General features: G+C 30.5%; 4 protein-coding genes across 6 annotated transcripts in view; 3 read left to right on the forward strand and 1 right to left on the reverse strand.

Moving 5' to 3' along the window:
- The window catches only part of LOC118445157 (uncharacterized), a 6,804-nt gene extending 6,789 nt beyond the window's left edge, over positions 1-15 (forward strand). The window contains exon 4 of the mRNA XM_035874215.2: positions 1-15. This exon is cut by the window's left edge and continues 560 nt beyond it. The gene's annotated coding sequence lies outside the window, so the exon portion shown is untranslated.
- LOC118445155 (putative fatty acyl-CoA reductase CG5065) overlaps positions 1-5,764 on the reverse strand; it is a 33,591-nt gene extending 27,827 nt beyond the window's left edge. The window contains exon 1 of the mRNA XM_085655515.1: positions 5,638-5,764. The gene's annotated coding sequence lies outside the window, so the exon portion shown is untranslated. The remainder of the gene's footprint in view (positions 1-5,637) is intronic.
- Positions 3,085-5,524, forward strand: LOC118445158 (uncharacterized). Its single transcript, XM_035874216.2, has 5 exons — positions 3,085-3,356; positions 3,828-3,911; positions 4,100-4,222; positions 4,309-4,404; positions 5,093-5,524. Exons 1-5 carry the CDS (start codon positions 3,283-3,285, stop codon positions 5,094-5,096), a joined length of 381 nt encoding a protein of 126 aa, XP_035730109.1. The 5' UTR covers positions 3,085-3,282; the 3' UTR covers positions 5,097-5,524.
- A 548-nt stretch (positions 5,765-6,312) lies between the features above and the next one.
- Sos (Son of sevenless) lies at positions 6,313-15,258 on the forward strand. Of its 3 annotated transcripts, none has more exons than XM_035874206.2 (18): positions 6,313-7,073; positions 7,634-7,897; positions 8,008-8,091; positions 8,178-8,258; positions 9,788-9,937; positions 10,013-10,221; positions 10,291-10,474; positions 10,586-11,427; positions 11,536-11,728; positions 11,808-12,044; positions 12,127-12,282; positions 12,355-12,537; positions 12,611-12,728; positions 12,809-13,098; positions 13,181-13,415; positions 13,466-13,803; positions 13,873-14,128; positions 14,221-15,258. In XM_035874206.2, the coding sequence occupies exons 1-18, from the start codon at positions 6,966-6,968 to the stop codon at positions 14,310-14,312; spliced, it is 4,020 nt and encodes a 1,339-aa protein (XP_035730099.1). In that variant the 5' UTR covers positions 6,313-6,965; the 3' UTR covers positions 14,313-15,258. The 3 variants fall into 3 exon arrangements, with proteins under 3 accessions (XP_035730099.1, XP_035730101.1, XP_035730100.1); XM_035874208.2 differs by having other exon boundaries at positions 13,496-13,803; XM_035874207.2 differs by having other exon boundaries at positions 6,314-7,073; positions 13,478-13,803.
- The last annotated feature ends 586 nt before the right edge of the window (positions 15,259-15,844 follow it).

Genomic DNA, 15,844 nt, shown 5'->3' on the forward strand with positions numbered 1-15,844 from the left:
ACATCTTAACAAAAACAGTATTCGATGCATTCGATATATATAAATATATATATATATGTATGTATGTATGTGTGTATATATATATATATACATTCTTTTTAAGTTATTTATTCTATTTATTGAATGATTTAATGGAATTAAAATGATTATTTATTGTTTGTTATATCATAATCAATTGCAATCTCAATCGATCTCTAGACTCGCTTTAATGTGAACACGTATCATACGACAGCACAAAGGCACGAAAAGATACTTTCTGTGATAAAGATAATGAAGTCAAAATGCGAGGAGTGATAATCACGTGAACGTCTATATAAGATCTAAGAAGAAAGAAAAGAAAAGAAAAAAAAAGAAAAAGAAAAAAAGAAAAAAAGAAAAAAAGAAAAAAAAAAGAAAAGAAAGAAAAAAAGAAAGGAATTATCGTTAATTCATTAAAAAAAACGTTCGTGATTCTTAATATAGTATATACAATGTCGTAATAAAATGTCATTATACCAGTTCGTATAAGCGATAAAGGAGATCAAAGAAATTATTCTTTATTTTAATCACAATTTAATTCACATTCCTTTACATATTTATTTATCTATGTATTTATATATCACCTTCATTGCTCTTACAGTCGTTATTAATTATTGTGCTCTCATTCATAAAGATAAAATTAATTAAAATTACATACGCGCACTTTTCGAGTATATTGATATCATATTATCTCGATGTTATGTACTTTATTCTTACTAAGTAAATTATTTCATTAATTCTTATTATAATATATAAATGGATAATATAAATGTAGGTATTGACGTGTTAAATGTACATGCGTGTGTTCGAAGGTTGATTGTTTTAGGAATTCTCTTTAAGGAACATCAGCAAAATTTCGAATGTATTTTATCGAGCGTATTCGGTGTGCTCTTCCCTTTCATCTAATACATATTATTTATTTAAGATACTATATTTATATATATATATATATATATAATAATTTATTTATTTTATTTATTTATTTATTTATTATTTTATGAAACGATCTATACGTAAAGACTACGGCGACTAAGCGTTCCAGTGAATAAATGTATTATCTTATCTATTAAGATTGAAATAATTTATTTGAAAAAAAAAAAAAAAAAAAAAAAAAAAAAAAAAAAAAAAAAATTAATTATTTTATTTTTCCTTCATGTTTCATGATAGAGCAAAAATAAAAATATAATTGTGTCTATGCATAGCCATAGTTGTATTTTGTATTCTCCTTTATAGCGAAATACATCTTGAATTTCCTATCAAATTAAAAATATACCTTTCAGCTCCCTCTGTGAACGTTATTAAAAAACTATATTCCTTAACCGATAACAAGGAAACTCGTATTATTAATCTTAATTGATTTACTTTATTTTTTATTTGTGTTAAATGAATAGCGAAACCTTTTTTAACGCATTTTCAAAATTGACGTGTAAACATTTATGCATAAAATATAAAGTTCATCGGGCGAAATCATTGATTTTATTATAATTTACTTATAATAATTGATTAATAAGAAAGGTTATCATTGTGTCTGAATTATACATTGATTATATTTTATCAAGGAGCGTAAAAAATGATATACGTAAAAGGAAAGAACTTTTTTAAAACTGAATACCATCGCGAAACGATTCAAAATTTTGCAAAGTTTGTCACAACGACACGACAAAGAATTGGAGAGTGATGAAGGTACAGGTAAGAGAGATAAATAGATAGATAGAGAAAGAGAGAGAGACAGAGAGAAAAAGAGGGAGTAAATAGATCCTGTCTGACTAAAAATGCTTTGAACTACTTGTGAACCAACAAGAAGTAGAGAAAAAGGCGAAGTTCAAACCAAGCCGAATTTGTTTTTTCTTAGGGGAGAAAAAAGAAAAAAGAAAAAAAAAAAAAAAAAGAAAAAGAAAAAAATAAAGCTATTCCTCACGTATTGTCATTATCAAGAAGAAAATTATCATTTTTAAAGATATTGAAAAAATTTTTCGATAAATATATGATTTCTTATTGCGGAGACTATATAAAAAAAAAAAAAAAAGAGAAAAAAAAGAAGACGACGCTGACGAAGTCAAGCAGTCTAATTGTAAGAGGACGAAGATATAAAATGATCAAGAGAGAAACGGTTCGCGTGGCAGATCTTACATTTCGCAATTATAAACTGCGCAATAAGTTCTCTCTCTCTCTCTCTCTCTCTCTCTCTCTCTCTCTCTCTCTCTCTCTCTGTCTCTCTCTTTCTCTCTCTATGTTTCTTTAGTTCTTTCTCTTTCTCATTTGAACGTAACATATATCATGATGGACCACTCCCTTACACAATCTTTTATTTCCGTTTGGAGATCGCTTGTTACTATCAAACAGAAAGACTTTTCGGTTTATTTGATATTGCGCAGGTTTATCATAATAAAACAACAACTTTCGTTATATAGTCCATTGTGAAATTTTCACGTATATATCTACCACGCCTTCTTCTCTCAATACGTCATTCCATATTATTTCTTATTATTTTCATATATACGTAATACGTATAATGATATATGTGATCTACTTGCTTTTCTTTAAACAGTCAAAATGGCTACCTTCAAATTGGTAGTAAAGCCTTTATGATTAGACTTATAGAAATTAATTATAATGAATTGGATATATCTGAAGGATAAATAAAAATAATCAGAAATTATTTATACGAAGGAAGGCTGAATGAAGGATTAATTTTAAAAGTCCTTAATCTTTTAATTAAAAAATTATTTATTGAGGGAAAGCTTAAAAACGCTTATAAAAAATCTGTTTAAGAAGATCGATTTATCATCACACACACACATATATATTATATATATATACATATATATATATATATATACATATATATATATATATATATATATATAGAGAGAGAGAGAGAGAGAGAGAGAGAGAGAAGGAGAGAGAAAAAGAGAAGAGGCACGCGTCCAGTGAAATACATATATATGAGTGATATAAGACATCTTAGGAAAATGTCAATGGAGGGGATATATACATATTGTCGATAATATATACACACTGCCGAGGATGTCCGCTTTATGTTACAGTTTGACTTAAGACGAAATCGGTTCAGCTTCGAACTTTGTGTCAGTTTAAACCGCGAGTATTAGAGTTGCAAGATTTTTATAAAGTTTTGCTTTTTTATACTGTATATATATATATATATATATATATTATATTTGTATACATATATATATATTTAGTTTTTACATATTTTAATCGTAAATTACCAAACGTAAAAAGAAAAAAAAAGAAAAAAACACGATGGTCGCTATAAGAATCTCTATCTTCGTTTTATCATTGGTCCTCTTCGAAGCTGTTAACGGCGAACGAATCAGGTAGATTTTTTATTAATTTCTATTATATAACCCTTATTATACCCCTTACAAATGCAACATTATACAACCCCTTTAAAAATACTAAAATTATAAAAATACTAAAAATAATATTATATAAAATACTAAAAATATTAAAAATAATATCCTTACGTAAGAAAAAAAAAAAGAGATAAAGGATATTTTTAATATTCGATAATTTGTAACTATCGAATATAAATCGAATATAATATAAATTATCGAAGCCTTAAAAATAAATTCTGTCTTCGTGACTAGATATTGCATTTAGATCAAGTTTATTACACAAAACTTGCAAAAGTTACATCAGAATGTTATCTCACTTTTCTGTCCCTCATGAATATTTAATTGAAATTCATTAAATATATCAGAAGCCGTAAGACGACATATCTTTGTTAACTAACATTTTTTTCTTTTTTTTTTTTTTTTTTTTTTTCTTATTCGTATTCTCGATAGAATTGCGGATTATAAAGAAAACGACTCGAACATCGAAATGTTGCTAGCTAAAGGGGAAAATGAAAGATCGAATTTACTATTGAAGTAAGTATAATATATCTACATATCATACTATTTTAATCCTATGATAGTCGTAATCGTGCGATATTCTTTTTCTTTTGGAAGAATATACAATTGAAAATTAATTTATAAAAAAGAATAATCAATGACAGAAAGACAAAAAAAAAAAAAAGAAAAAAGAAAAATCTCTGAAGTTTCATTAATGATTACAGACGTCTAAAACGCGTGTCCGATCAGAGATTGGCGGAGCTCGAGACACTTTATACCCTTAATAAAATAAATATCGTAACTTCGACTGGCCGATCTGCTTATATTAAAATAAATCCGGAATTGATGTAAGCATCTTTTACGGATATAAAAATTACTATTCATGTAATTACATTAGCATCGTTATAAATAATTTATTTGGGATACGTTGCAGAGGACGACGAAAACGAAGTACTCGTGAGAATCTTTACGAAACAAAAAGAATCGGTCGACGTACAAGCGAATCGATCAAAGATGAAATCCTCATTAGGTATATATATATATTTTTTTTGTAAAATATATACAAATCTTCTATATATTTCAATTAAACGAAAAAAAAAAAGAAAAAAAGAAACCCGCCGAATATTCGAGAATTTTCATGAATTGGATTATAAGAAATCGAAATAAATGAATATGCATTTGATTACGAATATTAAAGCTTAAATAATCGCCAAGTTCTACCTAATTTCAAGGAGTTTACGCTTCCCAGATAAGAACGCAATTACGTACGTCGTAAATTTGATATATACATATATATATATACGACTCGTGATGCAACCCAATCAGTGTATCTCCATTGATAATTCTCGATTACTGACTAGAACGATTCATATTCTTATGAACATTATCTGAGAGATGTTTCAATACCGATTAATATCATTAACATTTTATCTTATATCATTATCATTTGAATTAAGATTTGTAATCTCCATCTTCAAAGTATAAATTTGTATTTATGTGTATGTATGCATATACATATGTACTTATGCTTTCGCACATTTAGTTATCATATTAGTATATCATATCATATATTATGTATATATGCGTGTGTATACATATATATATGATACATGTACATATATATATATATATATATATATATATATATATATATACACATATATATGAATCGCTAAAACATATTTCTAAATTATAATATTTCTTAATTTTATTTACAGATGATTTCATTTTGCAATTGAGGGACACTGAGAGAAATTGAGGAAAGGGACACTCCTCGATAGAATAAAAGGAATATATATATATATATATATTTTTATAGAATCGTCGGAAACGATCTATAATTATCTAACAGCGGTATTAAATTTGGGACACCTGTGTTAAGGATCGAAGGGACACTTTTTTTATATAATTTTTATAAAAAAAGAACGCTTTACTAATTTATTTATTATCTGCGAACTAATATTCATCCAAAAATCACCTCACCCCCATTTTCCCCGCTCCTTAACCCCCACCCTCTTTCTTCTACAGTATTTATAATAAATAACATAATTAAGTAATCCAAAGGAGAATTTGTAAAAGGAGCAAATTTTTCGATAAGCACTTGTTGAATGTAAGAACGAATGAAATGTAAATAAAAAGAAAAAGCTTAATGTAACGTTAAAATTGTATCTAATTAACATCTTAAATTAAATGATTATCATTAAACGAACTTTAATATAAAATTAATATATTTATATATTTATATATTTAATATAAAACTCACCAAAAAGTATGTGATATCAAGTGATATCAAGTATATCCATCCACGATGGAAAATTTGAAATTCGTACCGTGAGAAATGGCGGACACATTTTTCGCGCGAAATATTTCCTTCGGAATTTGAACCATCGGATGACAAAATGGTGAAGGCGTTGATTTCTTCAATTGATTCCTTCTTTTCTTTATCCTCCATAGTCTTTGACACTTTAGGGTTATGCGTATAATTATCAGATCGATTGTATAAAAATGAATAAAAATATTGACAAGAACGATTGACATTCTTTTCATATGAAAAATTAACATTAAAGTTTGAGATAAAGGTTACCGTGTTTAATGCGCGTTCACTCGAATGATTTTTATGATAATTAAACGAATAATAAAACAAACGTTTCGAACTTGTACATTTCAATGAGTACATTCTTATTATTCAATTGATACGTTTTAAAACAATCAAAATATTTGTACGAACAAACGAAAATGATTAATATATAAATAATAATATTGAAATCTATTTTGGAATTGGCGAATGTGATAATAAAAATACGTCGTAATTTTAGGATGACGCGCTCGCACAATAGAGCGCCATCATGCGAAGAAAGAGTGGAAGCGTCGATTCGAGTCCTCTCGATAACTCTCGATATCTCGTCTGGTCGTCGCGAGAGAGAGTAAAATCGTACATATACATATATCGCGATATCGATCGAACGGACTACCGTGTGTGACAAGTCGCGCCGCGCCGCGCCATGGTAGCAGCTTTGAGGATGGACGGTAGTGGTGCGTACACCGTTGGAATCTAAAAGAAAATTTTTGGCCGAAGGGCTATTTAAGATGCGCGAGTGCGGGAACTCGAGAACTCTCGGGTTTGCCTCGGGGATGGTTCCGCGAATAAAAAGTACAAGGGACGTGGGAGAGGCGCGAAAATACAATCGAGTGGCTTAGCTATCGTCGTTTACTCACGGAAAGCGAGAAAAAGAGAGCTATAGAAAGGACGAAAGCGAGAGAGAGAGAGAGAGTGAACGAGAGAGAGAGAAAGAGAGAGAAAGACAGCGAGAGAGAGAGAGAGAGAGAGAGAAAGAGAGAGAAAGACAGCGAGAGAGAGAGAGAGAGAGAGAGAGAGAATAAACGAGAGAGGGAGAGAAAGAGAGGTATGATGTCTGCGCCCTGAGGAACGGACAGACGGACAGACGGACGTTTATGTCAAGTTTTTGTGCCTCTTGACGATGTTCTTTATAAATTCGGAGAACTCTCCGGAGCGTGTTCTTTAAGGTGGTGATGTGATTGTAATTCTCGTTCGGATGCCGTTGATAGCTTCTGTCCTAACAGAACGGTGAAATGTTTTCATCGCCGGCGTCGGTGGTGGGCGAGCCGTCAGGCTACGACTTTCTGAAGGAGGAGAACGCCGCCAAGTGGAAGGGAGTGTTTGTCAATTCCCTTAGAAAGGTAAATTCTTTTTTTCATTCTCGAAGCACCTCAAAACGAACGATTACATTGGCCTTTATTTCTCCTTTCCTAAACGAATAATGTTTCCAAGACGATCGATCGATCGAGCCACCCTTCCTCTCTCTCTCTCTCTTTCTTTCTTTCTCTCTCTTTCTTTCTCTCTCTCTCTCTCTCTCTCTCTCTCTCTCTATCTCTCTCTCTCTCTACGATGTTTAAATGCTCGTAGTACTTTTCTTCCGCGTTCGATCGAATCTACAGATTCTTAACGGCAAATTCCTCGATCAAACTTAATGTCGAATGTAATTTCATTACGCAATACATCCTTGTAATATCTCTTAAGGAAAAATGAAGGTGTCAATTAGAAATACGCAATAAAAATTTTAATGCCATCCTAAGTTGAAACGATATTCAACGATATTAATGGTTTAATGTTTGATTAAAGAGTTATTAAATTTCTTTGACAATTTTCTTTTCATCAAAGATATCCTGAAAATTTGATTATTCAAATGAAATTCTTGAATGAAGCATATGTCAATGTCGTGTTGTTATTATTTTGATAGGTCTTGGAACAAGTACATCCTAGTCTTGAAGCACGCCAAGATGCCTTAGACTATGTTGAAAGTTTAATTTTAAAAATGCTGGGCATGCTTTGTGGTCATCCACCTCCGCACACTCCACAAGATGTAGAAGAAAGAGTAAGAAGGACATTTCCGACTCCCATTGACAGATGGGCATTGCGAGATGCTAAGGATGCCTTAGAAAAAGGAAAAAAGAAGTCACCATTAGTTCTTCCTGTTGATAAAATTCATCAACTGCTACAAAAAGTAAGCAGCAATATGAATATAGGTTTATAGACCCTTTTCTATGCATAATTCGTGAACAACAAAGGAAGATGTATTCATACCCACATTAGTTCTTTAATATGCATTTGTAGGAAGTCTTGCAGCACAAAATTGACTTACAAGTCAGTCTTTTTGTGGTAGGAGTTTTGGAATATATCTCAGCAGATATTTTAAAGGTTGGTATAACTGTTACAAATTACAATCATAGTTTCAAATTATAATATATAGGTATTGGAGATACTTCAGATTCTTTTATTTTCAGTTAGCTGGAAATTATGTTAAGAATATACGTCATGTGGAAATCTCTTGCGAAGATATAAGAGTTGCAATGTATGCAGACATGGTAATATATCATTTTTCAAGAAATACTTAAGCCTGCATTGTCCTTCTGTCCATGCACATATTTATTAACATACATTATATATTTTGCTACGCTAAAACAAATTCGCGTATGCATAATTTTTATCATTATCGTACAAGCTTTCTCATATTAAATGCCACAGCCTTGTGAACAGATATATACCAAAAATAATTCAGTATAGTTTCAAAGAAATACTTTTTTGCATCATACTTAATTAAAACTATGCACACAGCTATGTATTCATTCACAATTTAGTATTGTAGGCTATATATTTCATTTATATTGCCTGCCTTTTAATTCATTCTTACATATTATTCTTGAAATTGATAGAAAATTTCTTAATTTTTTTTAGAAATTCATTTAATCAAAGCAATAATAGAACAGCATAATGTTCCTAGTAATAGTGGTTATAAAAATTATTAATTAATTTATTAATTAAATAATTTTTTCGAATATTCATAAGGAATTTATACGAAATTCTATTACTAGCAATAATTGAAATAATATTTATTGCATTGATTAAATCTAAGATTTTTTATTGGATACGATTGAATAGTCACAGATTTATTGTGGCTGCATATCTTCTTTGCTTGATTACATGCTTACCACTAACATATAACAAAATCAACGGTGTTCATTCTTCGCTCATGCTGTTCTAGGTGGTACGTACCTGCAATCCTTTAGCAAAAAAAAAATATATGAGAAGTGTTTTATGTATCGTACCATTTATAAGAAATTTCTATTTGCTTTATATATTTTTGTTTTTTTGCTTCTGAAACTGAATTATTCAAAATAATATTCTAATTTTCTTTTTTTTTTCTCTCTTTTTTTTTTTACAGTAGGTTTGCTCACATTCTTTTCATTTTAAAAATGATATTACATAGTATATGTGATCTTTTATTTTTATTTAATATCTCTTAGCCAATGAAAAATGTACACTTTATAACATATCAAATATATTAAGTATAATCATGGAATATTTATTGACTTTTTACAATGTGATTATTACAGCAATAATATTTTATGTAGAATCTGTAAAATCATTGTAAATTTTATGCATATATTGATTTATGATAATTATGAGTACGATTAACAAAAATATGTATGCATGAAATATAATGTAAACGTACTTAAAGTAGATTTTTGAAACATAGAGCTTTTTTTATTAAGGAACAATAGCATGAATTATTTCTACATATATATACGATATAATTTTTTATTATTTTTTTTTTTTTTTATTTTTATTTTTTTTTTATTTTTTTTTTTTGTGCGAAATCTACACAAAGTTAAGCATAATATTTGTGATCTTGATATATACTTATAATATCACTACTTTACGTAAAATATTATCTTTGATAATAAAATATATATGTGTGCATTATAGAATACTGTATTTATCATTATATTAGAAAATATTTTATATTATATTATGAAATCTTCAAAATTGATAAAGTACAATTAAAATTTAGATAATATTATAAAAATATAAAGAAATATTTTTTTATTGACAGGTACTGATGGATATGTTCTTCCAAGATGATTGCTCGGAAAGTCCGCAAAGCGGATTAGGTGCAGTAGTATCTCAAACATATGAAGAATCTGTCAGAGACCTTATACATGATGAACGTCATTATTTGCGTGATCTTCATATGATTATAAAGGTATAATAAAGTCAAAATTTATTCTGATTACTTGTTAATTAAAGATGATATAATAATAAAGTTTGTTTCATATAGGTATTTCGGGAAGAAATTGCCAAGCTTGCACAAGATAAAAGTGAACTTGAAACGCTTTTTAGTAATATTATGGATATATATGAAGTCACTGTTACATTACTTGGTAGTTTAGAAGATATAATGGAAATTACAGAAGAAAAACAAACTCCTACAGTTGGATCATGTTTTGAAGAGTTGGCTGAAGCTGCTGAGTTTGATGTGTATATAAAGTATGTTGTTTATCTATTAATTAGTGCACGATATACTATCATATTTTATTTTCTTTTTTTTTTCTATAGGTACGCGAAAGATGTTAATAGTTCGGCTAGTAAAGAAGTTTTAATAAATTTATTATCAAGACCAGAAGCTAATGCAGCATTAAGAGCAGCAGGGCATGGATTTAAAGAAGCTGTTAAATACTATTTGCCAAAACTTTTATTGCAACCTGTGTGGCATTGTTTTTTGTACTTTGATTATATAAAGGTATATTTTTTAAATTAATAAATTATTTTTTTATATTATTAATATTGATCAATTTATTGCGTATGGTTTATTTTCTTTTTCTTTTTCTTTTTCTTTTTTTCTTTTATTCAGGTATTACAAAAACGCACACCTAATACAGAAGATGGTGAAACTTTAGAACAAGTGCAAGGACTACTGAGGCCATTACAAATGGAGTTAATGCAGTCAGTTGCAAGTCTTCCAAAAAAGGATACTGGTCTACGGATGCAAAGTCGTGCTAGGAGACAAGCAGCATTGGAAAAGATTAGTGAATTACAAAAAACTGTAGATGGGTGGGATCAGAGAGATGTTGGGCAATGTTGCAATGAATTTATTAGAGAGGATACATTAGGAAAAGTAGGTAGTAATGGTCGAAGGTTAACAGAAAGAAAAGCTCTTTTATTCGATGGATTATTGGTATTATGTAAACCCAGTGGTGGCAAAAGAGTCAGTGTCACTGTTGCCGTTGGTGTTGGTGTGGTTGGACATCCAGCACATCCAGGTGAACTTCGTTTAAAAGAAAGATTTTTCATTAGAAAAGTTGACATCATAGACAGAGAAGATACAGAGGAATTAAAAAATGCCTTTGAAATAGCACCAAGGGACCATCCTAATGTTATACTCGTTGCCAAATCCGCCGAAGATAAAAACAGTTGGATGGCTGATTTAGTTATGTTAAATACAAAAAGTATGTTAGAACGAACTTTGGATAGTATCCTCTTAGACGAAGAAAGGAAACATCCCTTGAAATTACCTCCGCCACATTTGTATAAATTCGCTGAACAAGATAGTCCAGAAAATATTGTCTTGGAAGCTAGAGAAAATGGTGGAGTGCCATTAATTAAAGGTGCAATATTGGTAAAATTGGTAGAAAGATTAACTTATCACATATATGCTGACCCTGCTTTTGTACGTACATTCCTTACTACTTATAGGTAGGTAATGCTCACTTATTTTTATCAACTTTATCTCTCTCTCTCTCTCACACACACACACACACACACACACACACACTTATCATTTGATTTTATATTTATTTACAGGAGTTTTTGCTCACCTCAGGAATTATTGACATTATTAATAGAAAGGTTTGACATACCAGATCCTTCATTAGTATATGGTGACGATGAAAAACCTTCTGGCTGTAAGACTACAGCTAGAGAAGATTGGAAAAGATATAGGAAAGAATTTTGTCAACCGGTACAATTTAGGGTTTTAAATGTTTTAAGGCATTGGGTGAGTAGAATATATGTAAACATTATTTCTTTGTAAAAATTCAAACATATATAATAATGATTATATTAATATTTGATAGGTGGATCATCATTTTTATGATTTTGAACGTGATAGAAATCTTCTGGAAAGATTGCAAACATTTTTAGACACTGTAAGTGGTAAATCAATGCGAAAATGGGTAGATTCGGTTATAAAAATTGTACAAAGAAAATGTGAGCCGTCTGAACAACGGCCGATAACCTTTAGTTTTGAACGATCTCCTCCACCTATTGAGTGGCATCTGAAAGTTCCTGAAGAGGAATGGGGTATACTTACAGTAAGCACTAGCACTACTATACGCTATGCATATTATTTATTCTTTTATAGACACAACTAAATAACAGATACTGCCATTTCAGTTGCACCCCATTGAATTAGCAAGACAATTGACACTTTTAGAATTTGAATTGTATAGAACTGTAAAACCTTCTGAGTTAGTAGGATCAGTGTGGACTAAAAAGGACAAAGAAAAGACATCACCAAACTTATTGAAAATGATCAAGCACACAACAAATGTAAGAGGATGCTTAACAAATATAATTTTGTAATTATTATAATAGTATATTGTATATTCTGTTATTCTATAGTTTACTAGATGGCTTGACAAGACGATAGTAGAAGCAGAAAATCTTGAAGAAAGAGTAGCTATTGTTTCACGAGCAATCGAGATTATGATGGTGCTTCAAGATTTAAATAATTTTAATGGTGTATTAGCCATCGTTAGTGCTATGGGATCTGCGTCTGTATTTAGGTTAAAATTTACTTTTCAAGTAAGTAAAAATTATTAAATGTATGTAATCGTTCATATATTCTCTGATATACATTGAATGTTTAATATTGTAGCAAATTCCTGCGCGATTAGAAAAAGCGCTTGAAGAAGCACGAGAATTAAATAACGACCATTTCAAAAAGTACCAAGAAAAATTAAGATCGATAAATCCTCCTTGTGTACCCTTTTTTGGTAAGTAAAAATATTAAGCATTTATTAATTTCATATAACATTTATGAATTCTTCATTGATTATATATTTTTTCTACTCAGGTATGTATTTAACTAACATTCTACATATTGAAGAAGGAAATCCCGATTATCTCCCGGGAAGTCCAGAATTGATAAATTTTAGTAAACGTCGAAAAGTCGCGGAAATAACTGGAGAAATCCAGCAATACCAAAATCAACCGTATTGTCTTTCGGTAGAACCTAGAATACGACAGTTCATTGAAAATTTATGTCCATTTGATCCCAATATGAAAGATGCAGATATTAGTAACTACTTATTTAATAAAAGTTTAGAAGTAGAACCTAGAGGATGCAGACAACCACCCAGAGTTGTAAGTTTACTTTATGTCCAATATATTCGCATGACGGACGTATTTTTCTTATATAGTAATAAATGTATGTATTTAAAATTAGCCTCGTAAATGGCCGGATTTAAATTTGAAATCACCGGGTATTAAGGCAAGAAGTCTGAGTGGTAAATTACCTGCTCCTCTTCAAGCTGTAGCGTCAAGTGTAAGATTACACGATCCACCACCGGAGGTACCACCACCTCCACCACCGGATTTACCGGAGACACCACCACACACATCACAAGTTACAGTTCCACATACAGGGGACCATAGTGTGTTTGCACCTGTGTTATTAGGAGGTTAGTATTTGTAATGAAATTAATAAATCTTTTATATAGATTGTATGTAGCTTTTTATACAGGTATAGGTCAACCCCCAGGTTCACCAGGTCCACTTAGTATATCAGGATTATCAGTCAATTCACCAAGTAGTAGTCCACAAATGGGATCACCAGGCCATCTTCCAACGACGCATCATCAATCGCAAAGTACTCACTTTGGGTTTAATTCTGGAACTATTGGTGTTATGGGAGCTTTAACAGGATTGTCATCGTCTAGTGGAAGTCCAGGTGCTATAATGCCCCCACCACCTTCTCCTAGCCATATGCCTCCTAATCAACCTCCACCACCCTTGCCACCTAGATCTCACAGAAGGCGGGAAAGTTCAATAAGTGACTCACCTCAACAGGTAATTGAGAGATTAATATTTTAAGATGAACTTAAAATATTATTTATTTATGTGTTATTATACTAACAGGCACGACAAGCGCCGAATGCACCTATACTTCCTCCAAGAGATGGTACTTCTCCACCGCCATTGCCACCAAGAAGAGACTTGCCTTTAACGACATTGCCACCAAGACTTCCAAGTACGTTGAATCCAAGCACTTCAGCGTTATTAACTAGGCGAAATTCTACGTTAGAAAATACGTGCTCGTCTAACGCCCACCCACGCCGACATATGTCTTTCAATGGGCCTAGTCCTACGAAACTTCCCCCTACACAACCTAATGGTAAAAATATATAAATTTCCATAATTTTATTCTTATGCATGTCAATTATTATTTAATAGTGATTGATTTTTACGATCAAATATGATTTATAGGGTCTGTAACTCCAAGATTACCACCAAAACCTTTACCAGGGCGTCCACCAACAACCATGTTTAATTTCAATGCTCCTCCTGGACCTAGTTAAGTGTTACTCTTTCTTATCTTCTTCCTTAATAAAAGAAAAACAAACATTTTCGGAAATCGATTTCTAGTCCACTCAGAAAGCTAGGTAAAGCCAAAGGTTTTACTAGCTCAGATCGACTGACTGTAAATAACATTGCTTCGAAACTTGTACATCATTTTCTATTGAATAGATGTATATCGAGCATAGTATTAATACATTTATCACGATAAACCTTAACATTCAATATACGTGATAAATGGATTAAGGTGCAGAAGACTTAGTAAATATCTTTGCAAGACATGGCTCTTACGTGATGAGATGCTAGTTACATTCCTTACAGCAATTCATCTTTTAATGATGTCCACGACATCATTTTCATTCAAAGTTTATTTTTTGAGACAATACAGACTGTTGTGACTTGTACAATATATTTTTAGATATTTTTTTAATAAGCAGGTACACATAATCAATAGATGTAAGGTTGTATATTCCATTATGAAAAACGATACTTTTATTAATGTAATATTTCTTAATACAAATACATGTATGTCAAAGCCTCATATTGAGCTTTTTACATAACATCATGCATATACTTTTTCTTACTTCTATTAATGAACAAATTTGTCAGATTGATAGTGATTCTCCCAATTTTTTCGTTAACTGATTCATTAAGAAAAAATTTCACGTTCAAACATTTTTAAATGCTGCTTTTCGCAGAGGACGACAATGCGTCAGAAATTGAAAACAAACAAATGCATCGGTTCTTTCTCCTATTTTCTCATTCATCTTCATGAAATTATCTCAAATATTTACCCATATTAATAAAAATATATTTCTTTTTTTATTTGAGGAATGCAAAATACATTTCATCGCAGTTGCCAGTTCTTTGAAAATTATATTCCATATCTCTGAAGTGTTTATCTTCGTTATAATTTAGTCATGCTACGTATATTACGATCTTACTGAATGGACTATATTCGATTTCGGTTGCACAATAGTTTCTTTTTTCTTCTAATTCCTCTCTGTCCCTCAACACAACTGTGATACACTTGAACGTGGGTATGTACGTTATGTAACTAGGCATTTAGATTTTAAAGAATCCGATGCAAAAATGTGCAGTATCGAATGAATCATAGGCCAATATGCATATACAATTATATACATATAAAATGAATCAATAGTAAAGATGAGTACATATGTACATGTATATTATTATAAATATATTCTATAATAGTTATTGTGTAATAATGTCGAATATAAGATGAAAAAATAAAATATTGAAATTATATAAAATAAAGATTATATTGTGTAGCATTTCGCATATTTTTTTACCCTTGCGATGATTAATCAATTTAGTTTGTTAAATAAATATATTGCCTGTTATATCGTCTAGATTATTTACGTTAAATGTTTATATTCTTTTTATTATTTTTAAATCGAAAAAAAAGATGGTGCAAAAGAGAGAGGTGCAATGGTGCATACGCTCGTATTGAAATTGCCGCCATATTTATAATTTCGCGCGCAATACCATTTTATATCTGGTCTTTCATTTC

This window comes from Vespa mandarinia, chromosome 3 (genome assembly GCF_050613455.1).
Source record: "Vespa mandarinia isolate Hongniang chromosome 3, ASM5061345v1, whole genome shotgun sequence".
In the NCBI taxonomy this organism is placed as follows: Eukaryota; Metazoa; Arthropoda; class Insecta; order Hymenoptera; family Vespidae; genus Vespa; species Vespa mandarinia.

Coding starts and splice junctions, on each gene's coding strand:
- LOC118445158 (XM_035874216.2), top strand. CDS start 3,283: ATGGTCGCTATAAGAATCTCTATCTTCGTTTTATCATTGGTCCTCTTC. Junction 3,357..3,827: donor GTTAACGGCGAACGAATCAG/GTAGATTTTTTA, acceptor TATTCTCGATAG/AATTGCGGATTATAAAGAAA. Junction 3,912..4,099: donor AGATCGAATTTACTATTGAA/GTAAGTATAATA, acceptor TAATGATTACAG/ACGTCTAAAACGCGTGTCCG.
- Sos (XM_035874206.2), top strand. CDS start 6,966: ATGTTTTCATCGCCGGCGTCGGTGGTGGGCGAGCCGTCAGGCTACGAC. Junction 11,428..11,535: donor ACATTCCTTACTACTTATAG/GTAGGTAATGCT, acceptor ATTTATTTACAG/GAGTTTTTGCTCACCTCAGG. Junction 12,045..12,126: donor AGGAATGGGGTATACTTACA/GTAAGCACTAGC, acceptor CTGCCATTTCAG/TTGCACCCCATTGAATTAGC.